At 43.1% G+C, this 23,285-nt stretch overlaps 2 protein-coding genes across 12 annotated transcripts in view; both read right to left on the bottom strand.

Annotated features, from left to right (window-relative positions):
• Nucleotides 1-11,126, bottom strand: part of YEATS2 (YEATS domain containing 2) — a 48,683-nt gene extending 37,557 nt beyond the window's left edge. For all 7 annotated transcript variants that reach the window (XR_014618704.1, XR_014618705.1, XM_084291918.1 and 4 more), the window contains exons 1-7: nt 11,073-11,126; nt 10,709-10,816; nt 7,633-7,730; nt 7,407-7,499; nt 4,529-4,771; nt 2,733-2,848; nt 1,459-1,620 (exon numbers count right to left, since the gene is read on the bottom strand). Coding sequence is in view for 5 of the 7 variants with exons in the window: in XM_084291918.1 (XP_084148044.1) it covers nt 1,459-1,620; nt 2,733-2,848; nt 4,529-4,771; nt 7,407-7,499; nt 7,633-7,730; nt 10,709-10,808 (812 nt within the window). In the remaining 2 variants the exon portion in view is untranslated. The remainder of the gene's footprint in view (nt 1-1,458; nt 1,621-2,732; nt 2,849-4,528; nt 4,772-7,406; nt 7,500-7,632; nt 7,731-10,708; nt 10,817-11,072) is intronic.
• Nucleotides 11,127-11,637: 511 nt separating this feature from the next.
• Nucleotides 11,638-23,285, bottom strand: part of KLHL24 (kelch like family member 24) — a 29,198-nt gene continuing 17,550 nt past the window's right edge. For all 5 annotated transcript variants that reach the window (XM_084292235.1, XM_084292237.1, XM_084292239.1 and 2 more), the window contains 5 exons: nt 22,986-23,170; nt 21,872-21,990; nt 20,665-20,853; nt 20,233-20,421; nt 11,638-17,675 (listed from right to left, as the gene is read on the bottom strand). In XM_084292235.1, the coding sequence (XP_084148361.1) occupies nt 17,475-17,675; nt 20,233-20,421; nt 20,665-20,853; nt 21,872-21,990; nt 22,986-23,170 (883 nt within the window). In that variant the 3' untranslated portion in view covers nt 11,638-17,474. The remainder of the gene's footprint in view (nt 17,676-20,232; nt 20,422-20,664; nt 20,854-21,871; nt 21,991-22,985; nt 23,171-23,285) is intronic.

Genomic DNA, 23,285 nt, shown 5'->3' with positions numbered 1-23,285 from the left:
TTGCTTTTATTTCACACAAGTGGACAGAGAAGGAAATGGTGTAAGAGCTGGATGAAAGACTACAGGAAAAACATAAAAAAAAAGACTGTGTAATGACAAAAAATACTTGCTTTAAAAAAAAAAAGTCAGCACCTAGGACACTGCTGCAAGGTGAGTTTTCATTGCAACATTTTGCAATCTTTCTGCTGTTCCCTGTCTAGTAGCAAAAAGGCATACGCTTCATGTAAGGCCAATGAAACAACATAGACTACAAGGAAAAGCTAACTCAACCAATGTCATTCTCTAATCTGAAAAAGAAGGGCAGATTTATCTCTAGCATTTAGCATTACTTTTTTCCTTTAATATTTTAGTTTGTTGTTGTAAATCCCAAATGCAGTTTTGCAATGAAACAAAACACTGACTTCTTCTTAGTCCAGAACACAAATGTTCATGGAAATGACTAGAGCTGTATGACAAGAAGAAATCTATTAACTACAGGAAATTAAACAGAAGACAAACAGCACTGACATCAGATACAGTAAACTGAGAAAGGCACAAAAAGAAAGCAGTCAAGTCTAATTTAGTATGCTATACCTGAAACAGAAAGGAGTTTGTTTTCATCCTGTTCGGCATCACCTTCTCAGAATCATTAGCTAGCACTAGCACTTCTTATCTCAGATACGCCTTTCTGGAGTTGCCCATTAGCCAATTTAATTTTGCCAGAATTAAGTTGCCATTTTGTATGGAGGTGTTCTGCCCACTTCCCTCCAGGCAGGCAACTGAACCCTAAAAGAATAATTTCTTCAGGAAAACACGAAGCATTTTGGACTATCTTTTCCAGAGAACAAGAATGAAAAACTGACAGGGCACCTGCCTGCAGTAGCAAACACAGAACTGGGCCTGCTGATCACAACAGGGTCACAATTTTGACTGCAGATTAGGTGAGGACAGAGAAACTGCCTTGTTTCTGTAGCAGCAATACCATGATACTGATGGGAAATTAATTCCACAAACCATGCAGTCAATGCCACTGATCTCACTGCAGTACAGAAATACCTGGGAGAAAGATAAAACTTGCCCAAACATATATACGCAATTAAAGCTACAGGTAAAACAGCTTTCTGAAACTTCTCTTTCTGTTCCACATACCACTGGGAAGAAGGAGGAGAACATCATCTTTCCAAATGCACCTTGCACAGCAGACAGTATAATGCATACAGATGTACAAACTCACAGGGATAACAGGGGAAATGCAATAGATAACTTTCACCAGTACGAAAAAAAAAAAAAAAAAGTTTGGCACATTTGATACAAAAAATAATGTAATTCTGCTGTTATTTTGAGAGTCTGTCAAGCCAAGCTGGAGGTTAAAGAAAGACATGAAACACAAGACCAGGAAAAGAAGGTGCTAACTTCAAAAAAAAATTTGGCACTGTAAGCCTGGCAAGCATAAATAGGAGAGTGACAACTGGAAATTACCTCACTTCTACCAGGTCGTTAGGTTTGTAACTGGGATGCAAGAAGAACCAAACTTTCTTGACAAAATGATTTATACTGGGTTCTCTCCGAGAGCCTCGGACATACACCATCCATTTATGGGTTGACTGATCATTTTCTTCTCTCTTGTCAGGGGGAATGTACCTGGCAGAGAAATTAAAAAAAAAAAAAAAAAAAAAAAAGGATGGTAAAATGTCCACGTGTAACTTATCCAATGTATACTTCTGCTAATTATTCTATATTCTGACAGTTCATCAAGATCTGCAGAAAAAAACTCCTCCAGAAACAGAAATCTCATAATTTACTCTATACTCCCAATATATTCCCTCATTCCAGTGCACAACTGCCATAAGAAATTCATCCAGTTAAAAAATTGATTCTTAATCAGGAAGACTTAATTTTAATATTTTGTCAGCTTCAAATCCTTTTCCTCATCTTTTGTGAGACATCAAGAAGTCAAACTGCTCTAAAACACAGCGTCAGCAACTCTGCTACCATAAATCCAAAAAAAAAAAAAAAAAAGCAATTATTCTTATACATTTTAAAGAAGCTCTTAGTCAATGATTGGCTCTGGGTCTAGGATTAAGTAGATTTTCAAGACAATTCTAATACCGTAAGTCTCATCAGCTAACATTTGCTACTTTCTGTGCAAAAGAAAATTAACTTCAGTAGTACAGGGTAGAGAGTTAAAACCTTGACTTGTCCATAGCTTCCAAAAATGAACGCTTTTATTCGCTACTTTCTTCAAAGTTCAACAATTAGATAAATTAACCTGTCTTCAATTTTTTTGTGGGGGAAATATAAAAACCATAAAAAATTTCTTCAAACTATTTCACAGAGTTTTTCTCATAATTTCTCATTTGGGGTTGGTTTGTTTGGGGCAGGGGGAGAGTCAGGTGGTTGCCTCTTTTTTTTTTTTTTTTTGTTAAACACATCCCTATGCACGCATCAAAATAGCAATTAGGACAAATTGCTTTTCAGCATTTTCGTGGGAAAACCTGGGATTTTATAATGGACAGAGAAGGCTTAATCACCTCAAAAGAAACAGACCTTAAAACCTCTATTTATACTACCTATTAAAACACCTCTTCCCCCAACAAAAGGTCTTGCAGATACTCAAGGAGGGAAGCCTTGGGTCCAGTGCCAAGAGCAATACCTCCCACTGCAGCAGCCTAACAACTTTATCTCCTAATTTTAACCTCTTATTCCATTTGATTGTGAAGTAAAGGCCCATCACGGAGACTTTGGATACTAACTTGGAGACGTTGCCAACCACAATCGTTTTCTTCACATACAGCCGTGAAGTCTCGTCGGTTGGCAGCCCGGCATTTCGTTGTCCTGGTTTCTGAGAGCTTGAAACACCCGAACTGTCCTGAGGGTAGGGGAAGAAAAAAAGGCAAACAGAAAAAAAACAAGCATTCCTCTTAAACATTACGTTGTTTGGCACTAGAAAAGTAAGGTGTTGTTAATAAAGAAAACCCACATAGTTAAAGGAGAGATCAACCCAGTGATGCCCCAAGCTGGAGCAAGGACAGTCACAGAAGCCTGGCATGGTGTCAGCTTCTATTCATCTTTCAGCCACCTCTGTGTTGGCCAAAGATGCCCCACCATGCTACAGCCAAGCAATCCAGCTGTTTCACCAAAGCCCCCCCTGCAGAAACTGTCTATACTGGGCTGGTGGTTTATGGTACAGGTACACGCTGTCTGCGTGCTTCTGCTGTGGACCCTAGGAAGGGTTTCAGCACACCGCAGGCCTGTTACCAAAGCTGCCACCCTGCTCACTGGATGCAGAAACAATGCTTTTTCTGCCACACCACATGGCAACTTGTCCAACTGCAGAATGCAGCCATATGTGGTGGTATACACATCTCTAATTTGGGTCAGAGGCTCTTCTCCTCTGGCATGGCCGAGATGGAAGAAACTGAAACGAAACAGAAGTTTCCTCTCAGAGAGCATTCAGCATTTCACCTGCAGCCAGTGAGCATCTCCCTCGGGAAGCTACCTGCCTCTGGTAAGGGAAGCAGCTGGGGCAGAGGAGCAAGCTGGGATGCTCAGCAAGCTGCAGCTTCTCTGCAGGAGAAATCACTTCTCTTCTGCAAAGCTTCTCTTCAGTTGTCTAATGGCCCCTGTGATTAAGAATGTGGCTCTTTTCTATTTCCTAGAGCAAGAGAGATGAAAATAAGGGAAGCTGGTGCTCGCTGCGAGATGTGGGCTACGTTTTAATCACATGGTACTGAGGACATGGCTTGAGAAGGACCTTTTGGGCAGCTGTATCTGTATCTAAGTGGGTTCTTAGCCACAACTGTACAATGATCTCTGCAGCTCCATCATGAGCCATACAGGGAATGGATCCACATCAAAAGTAACACAGAAAAAAGCTCAGGGAAATACGAAAGAAGGTATTTTTAACGTGGATCAGTCTGGTTCAGTTAAACAAATGGTAACACTAGTTCAAGAGCAAGCAGTGCCACCGAGAGAAAACCAGCACATAGTGCACCCCCAGGAGGGGCCAACCCACCCCCCACTAGGCTGAGCACACAGTGCTGAGCAGCCCCAGCCCCAAAGGTTCAATCACTCAGAGCAACGCAGTCCCCAGGGGCACCCAGCAGCATCACTACGTGGAATATCACCAGCTCCCAGAGCACAGCACTGGGAATGACACTTCTTGCTCTTCCCTCCAGGCTCTACCCTTCCTGACCCGACTTCCATCCGCACAGCAAAACCCTGTGCTCAAGCCGTGAAACAGCTCCTTCCCCAGAGGCTCCCAACCCAGACAGCAGCAGATCAGCAGTGCTACCACGAACGCTGTCACTGCTGCCTGGCTGACCTCTCTGCTGGGTAAGACTGAACGAAGAGGAGTTACCCAAGTTACATACGCTTCAGTTAGCCTCACAGCAAAGCCAGGCTGAGAGTGGAAGCAAGCGGTTGGAGAGGGTAAGAAACAGATCTTCAGCAAGGTGGGTGACAACATGAAGAGCTCCTGGTGCCAGCACCGAGTCCAGACAGAGCACACACCTCCAACAACTTCACCACCACTCGCGTTTTACTTTACCCGGCCAGTATTTCTGCTCTGTCTCTGGTCCAGGCTGTTTGTCAGCCGCTCGTCTGCGTCCAAGCTGCCATTGTCCTTGTCCAGGAGAAAGTCATTGTGCTGGGAGAGCGAGTCGCTCTCGGAGTGGTTGGCGGATGGAGTGTCTGAGCCCTGGTTAGCAGGGGACGAGGATCTGGAGGGCGATTCCAGGAACTTCTTGATTGAAGGGTGATTGAGAATTGTTGTGTCACACGTCCTGGTCCCCTGCAACAGAGGCCAGGCAGATCCAGTAATTTATTTTCCCGCAGCCCAGATAAAACGAGGCAGTGCCAAAGGGGAAAATTCAACATGCAAATAACGAGCTAATATTTAATCAGCTGCCTTACAGAAAAAAAAAACACATATACCCCAGAAGAGAAAAGCTGACAATGGTTCTATAGAAGTAGGACCCCAGATTGAATCTGTTTCTTTAGAGCCTCTGATCCCCCAAATCTACCTAGCTTTGGAAAGGAGGGCTGCAGCACTGACACTTACAATGTCCCCTTGAAAATAACAGCATCCCCTCCTCTGCAGGCCTTCAGCGTACACAGAAAGACCACAGATGCCTGATTCTTGCAGGCAAGCAGGGTATGCAAATGTATGAGGCTCCTTAATTTTGCTACCAACTGGTGGTCTCGCCAATGCCCATGAGGCAAGATACATTTATTAGCAGCCTGCCTGCTGCCAAAGCTTAACAGAAGCTAAAGAGGAACATGCTTACGCACGCTTGCAGAATTTCATCAAAATGGATGTTTCAGAGCTAATGCTAGACCCTCCAGAACCTGTGAGGTTTAACATGCAGCCAGTACGGGCACCAGCACAGGGCAGAACTGCCCTCAGGAGGTGGCAGCAGCAGTGGAGCTGAATAGTCCCCCACCCTGGAGTTAAGGGCTCAGCTGAGAGCTTTCCTCCCAGCTGCCCGTGAGGCACATGACCTAAGCAACTGCCAACTCTCCCTGCTCAACAGTCCCTAGAAGAGTTTTGAAACCAAAATCCTGAACTTTGATACCTGGACAACACAAATCCTATTGGTTGTCCAAGCATTTGCAAGAGCTCTATGTGAAACGCACACACACACACACACACACATATATAAAAATCTTTAAAACAAGAAAAAGCCTAAGCTTCCTTGAAGCCTTTTCAAAATAGACATAAATCAATAAACAACCAACACATTTTCTGTTTTTTCATCCAGTGAACTGACCAACACCTTGTCCACTTATTTGTAGTAAAAACAAACAACCCAACAAACAACTAGAATTGTACAGAACAGGAAGCCCCAAAACCCAGAAGCACCAGGCTGAAGAACTGTTTGTGAGAACAGATCAGGAATTTGCAAGTCATCTTCTTACAAGATCACAAACATTTACATATTAAGCACACTGAATTAAACTACAAAAATACCCATTCCCTAAAGCAGACATAGAGGCAATCACTCCCTGCCAGAAGAATCGAGCACGTTAACCACACAACGAAAACAGACCAAAAAAATGAAACCAGCAACAAGTTCAAATTAAAAAGAGACCTGATTCAGCCAGCATGCAAAGCAGGACTTTTAGAAACAATACGAAATGAAATCAAAGGTACAGCTATATTAGCCATGAGCTCGTAACAACTACAAGAAAAACACAGCAAGGTCACACCAGTACGTGTTACAAACACTCCAAAACAACATATAACGTTAGCATTTCTGCAAACTGTAAAACTCAGCAAGGGAAAAAAAAAACACCCTGCATGGCAAAACAAGTAAACAGGGGGCAGAACAAGCTCTTGCTGACATGTGACAACACTGTATAAAGTACTTTAAAAGATCAGAATCTAGCTCAAATTCCTCAGCCACCCACACAAAACCAAAAGCAGAGGAGAGATCTCCAAGCCTCCCATCATAATCTTTCTCAGCTCTAGTTGCTCAATTCAAGTTCAGTGGGAGGAAAAACAAGGTGGACCATTACTTTTTTTTTTTTTTTTTTTCTGTCCTCCACCAAGTCTTCTGGAAATCAAAATAGGAAAATAGGAATAACAATGAGAGCCCTTGCTTGGTAGAGAAACTCTTACGGCACTGGAGTGAAACCTCAGCTCTCAGCACACATTAACAGGTTTCAATATCAGTTTAGATTCTTCCTGGAAAACGGCTACCATTTTTCCAACTCAGGGAGTTAACTAAAATAGGTGAACTGGCAGGGAGCTACATGTCAGGAGCCTGCATTCAGCCTCAGTGTGAGCCTGGAACACCCCACAATTACCAGGCCATTAAAGAATCAGTGCTCAGAATGGGAGAGTTAACTTGTAGGGTTTCTGTTGTTTTATTTCTTAACCTCTTTGTGAATTTTTAATCTTTTGTGATAGCTCCTTGATTTACCTCATGCTTCACTGCTGCTATCAGCCTGGTTAACACACCATTAACAGAATGACTGCCTGGGTAAAGGAAGATTGTTTCACTGCCCAGGACTAAGAAATGTGTGTGGGGTTTTTTTCTGACAAGTTTCTAAGCCCATCTACTTTCATTCCATTTGTGAGATGGGAAAATTTGGTCTTCACTCTCCAGTGCTTTGCAAGGATAACTGTGAGGTGTGGGAGAAGCCAGGTGCTCTGCTGCATGACAAAAAGTACCGAGTGTTTCAGGAGGCAGAACCAAGCGCTGCCCAGGGGCTTCTCACTTCAGTCAAGATGACTGACGTGGCCAAGGCCCAGCCAGCGACACCTACCAGGTCACCTCTCCCACTGCTCTCAGCGCGGGTTCACATTCTTTTACTTCAGAAACTGCACCTCAAACCTCAACATTAGCTGTATAACCAGTGGGCTAAACATCTCTTTTCACAAACACCCCTCAAAGCCTGTCTTTTCACAAAGTAATCTTTACCTCTCCAGCTTTAAGAAGACCAGCAGAGGCATAATAGTTAGCCACGATACAGGCACGCAGCTTATCCATCATCCTTCTTGCTTCAATCAGGCGCTATGAAAAGAAAAGAAGAGGTAACATATAGCAATGAATATATAACAATGAACAGATAGCCACTACCCCAATCTCCAGAAGCAAATCACAGGACTTTAACTTTTTTTTTTTTTTAGTAAGAAAACCTTTATACCTGATCTATAACTTCAATTTCATGTTCTTTATTCTTCATTTCGACAGCAAACTGTTCTTTAATAATTGTCTCAATCTTCTGCACAGCAACATCTCGAGCTGCACAAGGCCACATATGAAAAATAAAGAAGAAATATTTCAATCTCTGATGCTCCACTTGAAAAAAAACGAAGATAAATCATTAACAAGTGAGAAGTGATGTGATAATTTCAACATCAAAAAAATGTCAGGGATAACTTCTCTGCAAAAAAAGTAATTTGTCTTAACAAAAATCACATGCGTCTTTAAAAGCTGGCTTACGTGGAAGGCTATTTTTTTCTTTTTAGGTCTGAGATGACAAACAACATATGACCGAACTGCTTACTTCTGTCCTACTGAAGCTGTAAACAGTAAAACAAAAAACAAAGAAACAAACGAAAAAATGTTATTGTCAAGTGCAGCTACCACTGCAATTGTGCAGAGTACCCTGGAATGCTATGTACATTTTTGTCTCTCCCTGGCCTAATTCATATCCAGGAAATTTACACTTCATGTAGCAATAATAATGCAAGCCAATATTTTATATGTTTAGCACTGGCATGGAGCACAGCCTGCTCTGGAGTGCCTACAAGCCTTTTATTAGCCACAAAAGGAACTACGCTGCTGAAAGCTGGTGTACCTCCTACAAAATCCTCTTCCAGAAGGGCTGAATCAGAGCAATCCAAGCAACCTGTTCTTATTGGTTCTAAGTAAGGACTTGGAAGAGCAGTTGTACTTCTGGAAGAAAGCCTGAAAAAGGTCCTCCAGCTTGTGTCAGAAGCACAATGACCACACCACAAGGCAGAGGAGAGAAAAACCAGCCTGGGTTCCCTAGAAAAATTTTATGTTGTTTCTCAACAGAACAGGAGGCAACAACACTAAGGCTGTGTTTTGAGCTTCAGAGGAAGCATTTGCTTGACTAAAGGGCATTTATCTATTCAAAGAGGCTTCTAAGATCCTACATGGAAAGAGCAAAGAAATGAAAAGCAAGGCAAAAATTGCTGGTGTGTTACAGCTATCAGGTAATTACTGTGACAAGGATTTTTACCATCTGATTGGGTACCTACAATGTGAGTAACATAACCTAGGCTTGCATTTGCAAGAGGGTATCCTACAGCTATTTACTGGTTTCCATATACATATATATACACACACACTATCTAGAACTAGAATTAGTTCAAGCCCACATTAAAACTGAATTATGATAGAATTGGTAGGATAGGATGAGTAATGCAAAATTAAAAACCATCAGAATATAATTTCTCCCCAACCACGAACTTGTACATGAACCACGTACTTGGGAAATTCGCATGTAAGGCTACACATAAACTAAACTTGAACACAGTAAGCCATGAAACGTGCTGCTCAGACAAAGACAACTGCATCTCTTCCCAAGACTGAGGCCGTGCAATACCAGGATTAAGACAATTAAAGCACTTTAGAATTTGTGGTTACATTACAGAGGCTTTTAAGAACGCTTTATTTTCATATTTTGTCCTGCTTAGCATCAACCACAGTCCTCAGTTAAGACTGTTAGCGAAATTTGTATTCTTAAGGTATTATTGTATGGAAAATGGGGGGATCTTCTAAGAGAGAAAGACAGAAGTCAATTTGGAAGAATCACCTGAATAACAAGTTCTCTTTGGCAAGGAACACGTCCCAAGGCCCTAAGTCTGCTAACCATTAAGATCTTCCAAAGAGTGGCTTCCAAAGCAGGCTACAAACACCTTTACAGTGACACATACACATGACCAGAGCGAGTGGCAGGTTCCAGCCAGCTCCAGCAATGCTCCCCTGCCAACCCCTTAACAGACCTGCCCAGAAAACCTGCAGGTCACCTTCCTCCAACTTGTCCACTTATACAGTGTCCTGCAAAGCATCCCCTGCAAAGCCACTCCCTGTCCCTCTCAAACCAGCAGCTGCAGCATCCTGCTGTCCCTGGATCTTCCTCAGGTCCTACAGCCAGCTGCATTTTTCTCAGCTCGCATTTCACAGAATCACAGAATTGTCTAGGTTGGAAGAGACCTCAAGATCGAGTCCAACCTCTGACCTAACACTAACAAGTCCTCCACTAAACCATATCCCTAAGCTCTACATCTAAACGTCTTTTAAAGACCTCCAGGGATGGTGACTCCACCACTTCCCTGGGCAGCCTGTTCCAATGCCTCACAACCCTTTTGGTGAAGAAGTTCTTCCCGATATCCAACCTAAAACTCCCCTGGTGCAACTTAAGCCCATTCCCCCTCATCCTGTCACCAGGCACGTGGGAGAACAGACCAACCCCCACTCGCCACAGACTCCTTTAACGTACTTATAAAGAGCAATAAGGTCGCCCCCGAGCCTCCTCTTCTCCAGGCTGAACAAACCCAGCTCCCTCAGCCGCTCCTCGTAGGACTAGTATTTTCTTCATTTCTTCAGCTCCTCCCATTGTTATCCTCTCTCACTGGCCCACTCCCTGTCCCTGGGGCAAGCAGCTCTACCCTCACCTGCCCAAAGTCTGCAACCTGCCCCAGGCACACAGCCAGGGGGAGGGCTCCCAGAGCAGAGATTTCTGACAGCCCCAGCGCAAACCCACCCAGCAGCTACCTCCTTCCCTCGCTCCTCCTCTCTTCCACCCTCCCAAGCACCTCTCTCCCTGCCTCACCCCTCACACTGCTGGGAAGGAGCATGTTGCACCCGCAGGAACCAGCACACATGGCTGGGGCCCTGGGGAGCTCGTGCTAACTGCTGACAGGACCAGGGAATGGCCTCAAGCTGTGCCAGGGGAGGTTCAGGTTGAAATGAGGAGACATTTCTGTCAGAAAGAGCAGTCAGGCACTGGGACGGGTTGCCCGGGGAGGTGGTGGAGTCACCGTCCCTGGGGGTGTTCAAGGAGAGGTTGGACGTGGTGCTTGGGGACAGGGTTCAGTGGTGACACTGGTGGTCGGGGGTGGCTGGAGCAGGGGTCTGGGAGCCGTTTCCCGGCCGTGCCAGCTCCCGTGCTCCATGCCCGTGCCGGGCACTGCCTCAGCCGCAGCCCCCTGTGCGCGACGCCCCCCCAAGGTGCCCGCGGCTCCCACCTGAGCGCTCGGCCGCGCGGTGCCTCTTGCTGGGCTGCGCGACGGCGATGTCCTCGTAGTCGGGGTCCTTCTCCGCCACCGCTCTCTTCATCCCGGACATGCTCCCGGCTGCCGCCACGAGGGGAGGGGCGGAGGCGTTACCGGCACCGGGCCAAGGGCTCCCCGCTCCCCGCCGAACCCCCCCTGAGGGCCCGGGGGGGGGGGCGGTGCCCGCTCGGCCCCGTCCCACGTGCGCTGCTCCCCTCCCCTCCCCTCCCCTCCCCTCCCCTCCCCTCCCCCGCTCACACAAAGCCGCCGCCGCCGCCGCTCCCGCCCCGCTCCCCCCCTCCCTCTCCCGCTCCTTCCCCCTTTGCCCGCCGCTCACCCGCGCGGCGCCGCCCGGCCCCGGCCCCGGCTCCGGCCCCGCCGCCCCCGCTCAGCGCCGGCCCCGGCCCCGGCCCCGTTCCGCTGCCGCCTGCAGCGCCCCCGCCGCCGCCATGAGCGCAGCGCCGCGCGGCCCCTCAGCGCCGGGGCGGGGCCCGCGCAGGCGGACAGCGGCGGCGGGGCGGGGCCGGGCGCAGTCCGCCCGGTTCCCCCCCACACACGGTTCCCTCCCCTCACAGGACAGCGGCAGGAGCCGGGAGCAGCCCAGGTGCAGGGGAACCATCGGTGTGCGAGGCTCCTGCCAAGCCGTGCTGCTCCCTCCCCGGCCACATTCCTGCCGTTCCGTCCTCAGTGCCTGCCATTTTTGCCTTCAGAGCCCCTTCGCATCCTTTTGGCTTCCCAGTACCCAGCACCAACTGCCCTGTTACATTTGTCACTTCTCTGCCCCTTGGCAGTCTCTTTGTGTGGGAATCTAACACAAGACCTAAGGAAAACAGGAAGGAATTTCCTCCCTACACCACCAAGCCACCCCCTGGATCTCAGACCTAAAATAAAGCACAGCCAACTATTCAAAAGGCAAATGTTTATTAGGTACATTGAACTTAAAAAAAAAAAATACAACACAACTTTCAAAGAATTATGCAAGAAATACATTTAAACGTAACAGGTAAATGTTATTGCGATTGCACTACATGACAAAGTCGCTCTCCTGCTGTCAGCACAACCTGGGGATGTACGCGCCGTGACTTGCACCGAGCCGTCTGCGCCGCTTCTCCAGGCATCATCTGTGCTGCACCAGATCGTCCTTGAAGGCAAGATCAGCTCCCAGCAGAGCTTAAACCTTTCCCGTTTCAGTTAATAAAGAAACTGGCAAGGAGAAACACGAACTGCTGTTTTCTTCAGTCAAATCGAAGCATGATTTCAAGTGAAGAGAAAAATATCATCTGGATAAAAGTTCAGGAGGTAAACTTTCTTTCCATGGCCAAGTAGTTCCTATTCATCCAAAGTGCTACAGGTACACCAAAAAGGGAACGACCCGCATAGGTCTAGCATTTACATAGACGAAATTAGTAATAGTATATTACATTCAAGTCTCTTGATTTCGCTTATTGCCGTGCTGCATCATATTACTGCTTTGTATGGTGTATATTGAACAAGACGCTCACAACTGACAAGTCAGCGTGTTCAGAAACATCAGAGAACTGTACATATTAAGGACAGGAAGTCAAAGACTGAACTCCAATCTTGTCACTAAGGAGTGCTGAGAACAGCAAAGAGAAAAAAAAAACAAATTTCCCTAGATTCAGTCTGTCATAGCACTGCAATAATGAAAGCATTCTAAGCAACAGGTTTAACCGTTCTTCTTCCAAATGATTTATTTCTTTTAGAAGGACATCAACAGTCTAGACAGTAAGACTGATCCTAATAAACAGGAAGAATAATCCAAACTCTTTTTCACAACAGATAAAAATATAAGTGAATTCAAGGCACAGATAATTTTTCAATATTAACGCGCTATTTTCTTTGGAACTAATGACACAAAGGAAGCCATAATTACATTATCAACACGCTGTACAGAGGGCCTTTTTATATGCCTTACTCAGAACAGTATTATCATAAAATGATCAAGAAACTATTCACACATGGATGTGCACGCAAACAGGAGTATAGACTGGAGCATTTCAGTAGAAAAAAGTTCCTGTACAGTTCTTAGTAATTTTATCAGGGCTATATACTTTGAGTAACAAATTTATGCATAGCATTAGTTATGGAGAAGCTGACACAAGGACATGGTGCATCTGGTTTGGGGCCAGGATGAGGCTGCTTATTGTTTTGTGGTAACACTCGCAGCGCTGACATGACCATGATATATTAAACGACAGTGAGATGGATATTTATTAATGCCATACGAAATCATGGAACTTGTGGAAACTTGTATACTAGATACATAAATAAAAAAAATCACTGTTTGGCCCCCAATCAGATTGCAAATCTTTGCATAAAAATCTCATCTGAAAAAGATTCTACTTTATAGAACCTTTATATATCAGATTTTTTAACCAGGCACAATGAAACATTTTATTTGTACTTTCTTGTATTCACAGGTCTACATTCAGACAAAAACATTCATGTTGCCTCACAGTGATCACATCTTAATGCTCTTGAATTGGCTTTTGCCATCTTCAGGCATGGAATAAAAGATATACTTGTCCAGTTAGGCAAGCAGGAGAAATGAACCATTGCATTTCCTGAACATTGCCTCTAGAAGCCCTTGACCAAGTATGCATCTTTATCTGAGTTAGGAGTCTCAATAAATGGTATTTTTTTTTTTTTTTTTTTTTTTTTACCAACTGAGTTTCAGCATCTGTAATTGCAAGCTGAACATCCTAAATGTCTTGGTTCAGCAAACCCAGAAAATGCACAATCCCTTGTTTTCTCTTGCTGTCATCCTCCCCTCAAGCTTCTCTGTGGTCTCTTTGGAGCTGGAGCAAGTTCACAGCTCTACCTACCCGCTACAAGGCGCAGCTCCAGCACACCCCTGTGCCTTGCTTGGGAGGGAAACTGAAAGCGAGTGAGGCTGCTTTCTCTTGTCCTTGGCCATCAAATAAAACAAATACAGAATAAATTGAGCATTTATCTACAATAGGGTGGTAAGCTCAGCTATTTGAGGAAGAAGCTGGAGCAGCCAGCTGTGCCCCTGTTCTCAAGCAAAGTGACCATCAAGCACAGGTAATCAAAGCTTCCTCTGTGAGCCTGTCAAAGTGAGCACCTCCAGTTCCTGCGTCAGCAGCCTCTGAGTCTTGCAGTGGTAAAAACCTCATTTATAAAGCTTGAATGAATTATCATAAAGGCCCATATCAGCATTATTTGCATTAAAGATACCCATGAAACAGGCAGCCTTTGATGAGAATTGCATGGGTAATTAATTAAAAACAAACAACTATGGATTCTTTCTGCTATAGCCTGGAAAGCACAGAGCTTAATTGACAAAATGTACATGAGGCCCATACTGTAAAATTAACTGTCTAGCAGTACAAATGGAAGAGATGCCACAAGTTATGCCTTTTTAGGCAGTACTAAGAGGGGAGCCTACAGCTAAGCCAAATGATTATCAGGCAACATTGTATGCTTGACAACTGAGAGATAAAGGGATGCAGTGGCTGTCCAAAAGCAGGTGGCCATGGGCTACGCTACAACACAATACTCAAGCTTTCCATACAGAGCCAGGCCACAAGGCAAGATCACCTTTCTTCTCAGTTAACATCATACTGCTAAGAATAGAAGGATGTCTCATGAAGTTTCAAGCAGGAAGTAGTGGACAGCAAAATGGAGAAGGAAAACATTCACTCTGGTTTCTTTTTAAGAGTGAAACACATAACATTTATCTGTTTAGTGGAGTGAGATACTAGCCAACTCTTGATTTTTGTTCTACGTGTGACTTTGGAGACACCTGATCCCCTCTTCTTGTGCATGATTAAGCTGAAATTACATCTTAAGCAGGTGGCCCTGCTTTGGTGCCAACCTGTTACCATGCATGATGAAAGTCTTGATTATACTGAAAGACATTCAAAGTTTTCTCTCCTGGCTGAGAGGAAAACAATGAAACATGCGAACAACACAACTTACTGCTCAACCGCAAACTAATCAGCTAGAAAAGTCAGAGTTTTAATCTTTGAATCCATCTACACCTAAATGAAATACATCAGAGAACAGGTGACTCAGGAAAGCAATTTCCTGAATAAAGCATCCTTCTAGGAAAGCAGTACATTTTCATTAAACCAAAGTTGAATTGTTCAATTCTAGTAAATCTAAAAATACTGTTCTAAATAGAGCAGGTTACAAGTGAAAATTACTTACAGATTCAAACCAAAAGACTTGTTTGTTTGTTTTGAGGAAATCATAGTATGAGTAACTGCCCTTTCAGCAATACTCCACGCCTAACTGTTCAGCACTGAGTACAGGTTCAAGAACTGTAGCTGTAGAGGAAAACTTCTTTACATTTCTGCATTTACTGGTTCATTAAACACTTTCATTTTCAAAAATAGGTAGCGGTACATAATTAAGAAATTTCAGTTTATAGCTGTATTTTCAAAACCAGAAAAAGCTGTATTTACATAGTGCAGTATTATAACAAGGTTAAAATATACCTATACATTAGATGATGCTGACTCAAGAATGTTTAAAAACAGTTTAGCATGACAATCAACATCACACATCTTAATACAAACAAGAAGGAAATCAAAGGAAGGGAGAATACTTTTCAAACCGCATCTCTAATGAAGTGCTCCTATCATTTTTTACATTGTCATTTACAACAATAGCACAAACTATACAGTGTTAGTATATAACATCATTAATTGGGCAATTGCTATTGCTATTGATGGACCTTATTCACAGGTACTGAAATAACCTTTTCAAAGTAACACTTGGCAAGCAGGCACAAGAAACTTAGAAAAGGATTAAATTTAAATCTTATGTTACCAAATGGCTTCCTATTCTGGGCATTGTGAATGTGTTCTCAGGGACCCATTTCCTAATCACATCACTGACATGCAGAGATTTTATCAATATTCTTAACATATACAAAGCAGCGTTTGGTATTCAGCCCAAAACTGTTATTTTCGTCCTTTCCTGAGGTTACAAGTTAATGCATCACAAAAGTGCAGCTCCTAGTGCTCTTTAAAAGTCACGACCATGTGTTACTGAAAATGACGACTCCCAATTTGGCATAGCTTCACTGAGGGTCAGAATTTCCATCTCATGAAGAAATACTCTGGGAAAACAGATGGTGAAGAGAGTCCAGTGGAACAAACGACGTTCCAGAGATGGTGCTTGTTTTCACCCTCCTGAGCAAGCATGTAGACCAGAACCCTGAGGCCAGGGTGCTTCTGCAGGAGCCTTACGTTTTTCTCTGCCCTGGCACTGACCAATTTCACTACTGGCTGCTGTCCTCAGAATTCCTTTGAAACGGAGTTCCTGAGTTTTTTGGTGATTAATAGCAAACTGGTACATAGAAAGTACTATACATTTTGCAACTCTCAAGTGCTATCTCAGTTCTCAAGAATTTGTGCCTCAGTTGTATAACTATACTGGAACTATGAGACAGAGTACACAAATATAAGGAGGACTTTAAAGATTAAAGAAATACCTTTACTACAAAAAAAATCCGGGTTGAAATACAGGCACTTTCTAGGCTTCAAAATTAGCCAAACATGTTTTGTGGGAGTTACCCTCATATGGCTATGTGGTCAGCTCCACAGCTCTTTTTCTAGTGACATAAGGGACCTTTCAAGAATCTCTTCCATCTGTGGCCAAGCAGGTTATACAGTAGTCAAATTGAGCTAGAGTGATTGTCTGAAGGAAGGCCAGAAAATACGTGGTGGGTAACTCCACCATCTCTGCAGATGACAGATCTGGAAGACCAATTTGTAAGCTGTAGGGTACAACCTGAGTTCCTACCTCTTCTACCAGGTAATTTATAATGCAATTCCGAAAAGCGGTAGAATTGAGAGTTCTTTCCTTTATTCCTTGAGTAGTTTAGAGATGCTTCACATTGAGCAGAGAACAAACCCAGCAACTTCCAGGCTTTAGTCATATTATTCAGGAAGTTAAAAACCAGGATGCCAAATCTGCTTCACAGATGCATACCTGCACCCCAGTAGTCGCTAGTTTTTCATGTCATGTAGCCTTGTACTTCTGACAAGCATTTAGTAACACTATGAATAAGGTCCATAGTGTTAAGGTATGCAATCAGCACTGTAGTATGTTGCAGTGGCTCACAAAACCACCAAGATGTCACTGTTCTCCTTCAGAGAAAAGCATTTCTCAAGTATTCTAATATTTGTCCTATGTAGCTTAAATCATCCCACCGCCCCCTCCCCCCTTTTTATTTAAATCCCAAATCATGCATGATCTTAAATAAAAGGTATTTGGTTAAGCCAAATAATCTGCTTGTAAGAATGCTTTGCATATGTATTGTAATTAGACAAGCTTTTTCTTAACTGTAATTATTACTAGATACTTTGAAAATTTATTTGCTACATATTTTTTCAATTAGCAGAACCTGAAACCTTGTAGGTATTGCTTCTTAGGACACAGGCACAACTGCTTGTGAAGGCACTTTCCCAAAAAGCTTCCAGGATTTTAACTACTTAACACACATAGGGCAACCTCTCTGATCACTAGTACAACATACTCTGGTAACTATACAGATTTGTAGACTAGTTTTAATTTAAATTAACCCCTGCTTTTTTTTTTTTTTTTTTTTTTAAAAGGCACAGGATACAATTTTCATGACACTTAGGAAAGGGCATTTTCCCACTTCAGGATTTAAAAACCCGTCTTGCAGCAGACCACTGGATTCAATCCTGCCATTTCCTCCTCCCCCCCAAGAAAAAAAAAATTACAGTTTAAAGCCTTTTTCATTATATCTATGTATCGTCACACAGCCGTGATATGATACTGGCCTGGGCATAGCTGCTACTCCTGTGATAATGCCTGTTGCAGGATCATAGCAAAGAATAGTGTCTGTGGCTTCACCATTTTCTCGTCTTCCACCAAGGATATAGATTTTTCCATTACACACAGACATGCCACAATTCTCCTGTTTCAAAATATACAAGTGAATACATGATTATTGAAAAAAAGACAAAACAACAAGATCTCAATTCCTGCACGTCTACCCCAGTTGAAGGACAGCATAGTAACTGCCATTTGTAAACAGACTTTTTTATTTCCTTAAAAAAAAAAAAAAAAAAAAAAAAAGAGCAGAAAGCTCAGCAGTTGGAGAAAGCAGCAACACAATCCTACAGAAAGGGCTATTTCAGGTCCAAGCCTTCAATTTATGTAGCTCACTCAAGGGATACAGTGGAATACAGCTGAATATCATACTCAGAGATGATCATTTAAATAGGTGAGATAATGAAAGGGGAAAGATAACAAAAGGTTTTCAGAAAAGGGACCACAGCAGGTACTATTGATGCAAAAAAAAAAAAAGAAAAAAAGAAACAAGCACCTTGGAGGAGTAACAGATAAAGAGGGATGTAAACAGGGGATAAGATAAAAACATGACTAAGAAAGAATGAGTAAGAGGTGACAACACTATGTCATATTTGAGACAAGAAAGTTAAGAGTTTTATTTTTTCCTTAAAAACAGTAAAACAGAGAACTGAGCAGAAAATATAGAAAAGAGAGGGAAAGAAAAAAACCATCTTTGTCAAGGTAGGAACAGCAGAGGAGGTGACTGGCAGATATTAAAGAACATAGGGAAAACTCAACACACACTGTACTACTGAGGGGACACTTTTTTTTTTTTTTTTAAGTGTAGCCAAGTATTCCATAAGTATTCCCTGTCAGTTTGACCTCAGTGCCAGGAAAGCTCATGGAGCAGATCCTCCTGAGAGTCATCATGCAGCAATTGCAGGGGAAGCAGGCGATCAGGCCCAGTCAGCATGGCTTTATGAAAGGCAGGTCATGCCTGACGAACCTGATCTCCTTCTATGACAGAGTGACGCGCTGGGTGGATGAGGGAAAGGCTGTGGATGTGGTCTACCTTGACTTCAGCAAGGCTTTTGACACCGTCTCCCACAGCATTCTCCTCAAGAAACTGGCTGCTCTTGGCTTGGACTGGCGCACGCTTCGCTGGGTTAGAAACTGGCTGGATAGCCGGGCCCAAAGAGTCGTGGTGAATGGAGCCAAGTCCAGTTGGAGGCCAGTCACTAGTGGCGTCCCCCAGGGCTCGGTGCTGGGGCCGGTCCTCTTTAATATCTTCATCGATGATCTGGACGAGGGCATCGAGTGCACCCTCAGTAAGTTCGCAGATGACACCAAGTTAGGTGCGTGTGTCGATCTGCTCGAGGGTAGGAAAGCTCTGCAGGAGGATCTGGATAGGCTGCACCGATGGGCTGAGGTCAACTGCATGAAGTTCAACAAAGCCAAGTGCCGGGTCCTGCACCTGGGGCGCAATAACCCCAAGCAGAGCTACAGACTGGGAGAGGAATGGTTGGAGAGCTGCCAGGCAGAGAAGGACCTGGGAGTGATGGTGGATAGTCAGCTGAATATGAGCCAGCAGTGTGCTCAGGTGGCCAAGAAGGCCAACGGCATCCTGGCTTGTATCAGGAACAGCGTGACCAGCAGGGCGAGGGAGGTGATCATCCCCCTGTACTCGGCTCTGGTGAGGCCGCACCTCGAGTACTGTGTTCAGTTTTGGGCCCCTCGCTACAAGAAGGGCATCGAGGTGCTTGAGCGGGTGCAGAGAAGGGCGACGAAGCTGGTGAGGGGCCTGGAGAACAAGTCCTACGAGGAGCGGCTGAGGGAGCTGGGCTTGTTCAGCCTGGAGAAGAGGAGGCTCAGGGGTGACCTTATCGCTCTTTTTAGGTACCTCAAGGGAGGCTGTAGCGAGGTGGGGGTTGGCCTGTTCTCCCATGTGCCTGGTGACAGGACGAGGGGGAATGGGCTTAAGTTGAGCCAGGGGAGTTTTAGGTTAGATGTTAGGAAGAACTTCTTCACTGAAAGGGTTGTGAGGCACTGGAACAGGCTGCCCAGGGAAGTGGTGGAGTCACCATCCCTAGAAGTCTTCAAAAGACGTTTAGATGTAGAGCTTAGGGATATGGTTTAGTGGAGGGCTGTTAGCGTTAGGTTGGAGGTTGGACTCGATGACCTTGAGGTCTCTTCCAACCTAGAAATTCTGTGATTCTGTGATAAATTGAAGTGATACAGCTCTCACTGCTTAAGTCAGATATTTCATGCTAAATAGTATTTTTTTTTCCACACTGTAAACACATCCTTCAATGCTTTTTGTTGCATTGAAAGGCTTTAATCAACTAAAAGGAAATTACTATTTTCAATCTAAATTAAAAAAACAACAACATGTAATAGAGCTTGACAGAGATCAATTTCTAGACACTTAAATGTTATCCATCATACTGTTATAGTGTCATCCAACAGTAACTGCTCTCAAACAGATAGTGCTGGCTAACTGACATTCAGATGAAATACTACTAGTTTAGAAACTCTTCTTGGTGGTTTTGAATTACATAGATGAAGTAGAATCAGAGATGCAATTTTGCCAGGGCTAAACAAGTCTCTAATTTTTTTTACATGAACATATTGACAGGAAATGAATACTTTTCAGGCATCTACAGCCTTTCAGTGTTTATTACCTGTCTGCTGAATGTATTCTGTACATGTATCCAGTAGTCTTCAACTGGATCGTAGCAGTATATTGCCTTGGTAAGACCACCAGCAACATAGATCAGATTGTTTAATGACACAGCTGTAATGCACCTTTTCGCAATAGGGATAGTTGCACGGAGCAACCAAGAATTAGTATCAGGATCGTAAGACTGAACCTGAAAACAAACAGGCACATGGTATTAGAAGTCTAATTGAAATTATGACATGGAAGACCCACAGAGATTATAACGAGAATCAATAACTCAGCAACAGAATGAAGTCAGTATTAATTTAGGTCCATATATCAATAATGTCTTTATATGCACTATATTTAACACCGTTTTCCCAACACTTTGATTTACACATTCAATAGCATTTCCCTTTACTGTGGATAGAAGATACAATCCCAGTTAACCAACCTTGTCAGAGCACGTGTTGTCATCAGGACCACCCCCGATCACAAACAGTTTGCCAACGCAGCTCGTGACTGCTGGAGAGCTCACAGCTTCTTTAAGGGGAGCCACCTCTGTCCATCGATTGGAAAATGAATCGTAACACTCCACACTGCTGAGGCGGTTTTGCCCATCATATCCTCCAACAACATATACCTATGCAGAGTGGTGAAAAGTATCATTTCATTATTAGATTAGTTATTACATTTAAATATTCAATTAATTTAATGCTGCAGAAATCCTAATTTGTTATATTAGTGAAGGGGTACTATTATAAAAAAAATTGGTAGGCCATATTCTTTATAATAGTCAAAAACTCCCAGGTGAGTTTCCATTCAGTCATACATGGAAGAAACAGACATCCAAAGCATAGCATTATAATAAAACACAGAAGCTTGCTACTTGAATGGCACTTGGAAGAGAAGGCATTTCTCTGCATTTCACTTGTTAAAGATTACATTCAGCAACAGCAAAAAGTCCACCTGCACATCTTTGCTTTTCTCCTTCTTCACCCCCTACCTTGCTTACGAAGATATTTGTTCTTAGTTCATAAGCCTCCTTTCTTTCCTGTTGCTTCTCTCATATTTAAGAAGCAGAGTTCGTTATCATGTGTCTACCTTCTTCCCTTCACTTGTTCCATTTCTAAAAAGAAATCTTCCAAGGGGCAACACACACACCTTCCCTAAGTTTCTTTAATGGATTCAGTTGCTTTTAAAGGCATATATGCCTTTAAAATACAGTAAAAATTTCTATCTTCTCGTAGTAATATATTTAACTTTAGTATAAAATAGTAAATAAAAGAGCACAGAAATGGGTAACAGAAAGCAGTACTGCTTTAAATAACTACATAAACCATTAAACTTTGAAAGCATTTTTGGAATGGACAAATCCTGATATATGTTTGCCTGCAAAGAAGTTGCTTCTTGGAGATCAGATAGTTCAATGAAAAGATCAAAAAACTGTTGACAAGTAACATGATTTTCATATCCATGGATAGCATATGACTGATCAAGAGTACAGTTATTTAAAGCATTATTTTATTTGAAAATATGAAGTTATTTGATAGGGAGTGCAACAAGGTAAAACTAAATATGTACATGTATGTCTTTCTCCACTATTTTCTTATACATGTAGAATATCACGGCTAAAGAAATTATAAATATACTTCTCTTACTTTACCAAGAAGCACAGCCATTTTATGACGCCATCTGCCTTTATTTAAGGAGGCAACTCTGATCCAAATGTTAAGCTGAGAGTTATAAATCCAAACATCCCGACTATTGATTCTTCCGCCTTTAAAAACAAATATGTCAATCTGAATAAATTCATGCTTGAATGAGAACGGTCAACTCCCAACATGCCCCTCCACAGTGTGTAATAAAATTATATCCTGTTTCAGCAATACAGATCTTTATACTTGATTGGAAAAGTCAGTTTCAGTGGATTTAAAAAAAAATAAAAAGATACAGTAAGCTATTTTATGAGGAGTGGCTGAAGGAGCTGGGGTTGTTTGGCTTGGAGAAGAGGCAGCCCAGGGAGATCTTACTGTATTTTACAATTACCTGAAACGAAGTTGTAGTGAGGTGGGGATTGAGCTCTTCTCTCAAGCACCAAGTGATAAGCTGAGGGGAAATGGCCTCAAGGGGAGGTTTAGATCAGATAATAGGAGAAACTTCTCTACTGAAAGGGTTGTGCAGCACTGGGATAGGCTGCTCAGGGAAGTGGCTGGTCACCATCCCCAGAGGTCTTCAAGAAACATGTAGATGTAGAACTTAATAGCATGGCTTAGTGGTGGACTTGTCAGCACTAGGTTAAAGGCTGGACTTGATGCTCTAGAGGTCCTTTCCAACCTGAATGATTCTGTGACTTTACTTCTGCGAACCATAACATGCTGATATCATACTAAAATGCATTCAAATCTCAAGAAATAATCTAATGGCTTTTTGCCCAGATTTCCTTCAGTATCACTACCTGGATGAGACACTCCAAACAGTTACCTTAAGGGTTCATGCCTCATGACACATTCTTAGCTGTTACCCTCTATTTGATCCATGCATCCACTTTCTTTGTGGAAGTTTTGCTCAAATGACAAAAGGGAGACAGATTCTTTGGTTAAACTAACATATGGTACTTAATACCTAAATTAGCAGCTGTACCATAATATCTACCCTTCCTAAAAGGCTGAATGAGAGGTGTCTTAAAACATTGCTCATTTTGCCATAAAGGCTGGCATAAATATATCCCCAACTCAGGTGCTAGAAGTCAAAACAGTCAAAATGATTATTCACCTGAAACAAGAATATCATTCCGTAGGGCACACACTGCATACTCGGACTTGGTAAACTCTGGAAGTTTAGCCAGAGACTTCCACTCTCCTGTTACAGGATCGTAGCACTCGGTATATGGCAGGTTAAAGCCTCCAACTCGTTCACAGCCTCCAACAACAACTATCACCTCTGAATAACCAGTTGATCTAAAAAAGCAAAGCCAGAAAACTAAGACGTTAATGTTATTTATTAGAACATGAAAGTCAAACAGCACTGTCTACAAAAACTGCTTAAGAAGTAATAACCAGAAAGCTTATTATT

Source organism: Netta rufina, assembly GCF_964035555.1.
Source record: "Netta rufina genome assembly, chromosome: 9".
NCBI classification, from domain to species: domain Eukaryota; kingdom Metazoa; phylum Chordata; class Aves; order Anseriformes; family Anatidae; genus Netta; species Netta rufina.
This window is presented reverse-complemented; position numbering and strand designations above follow the sequence as displayed.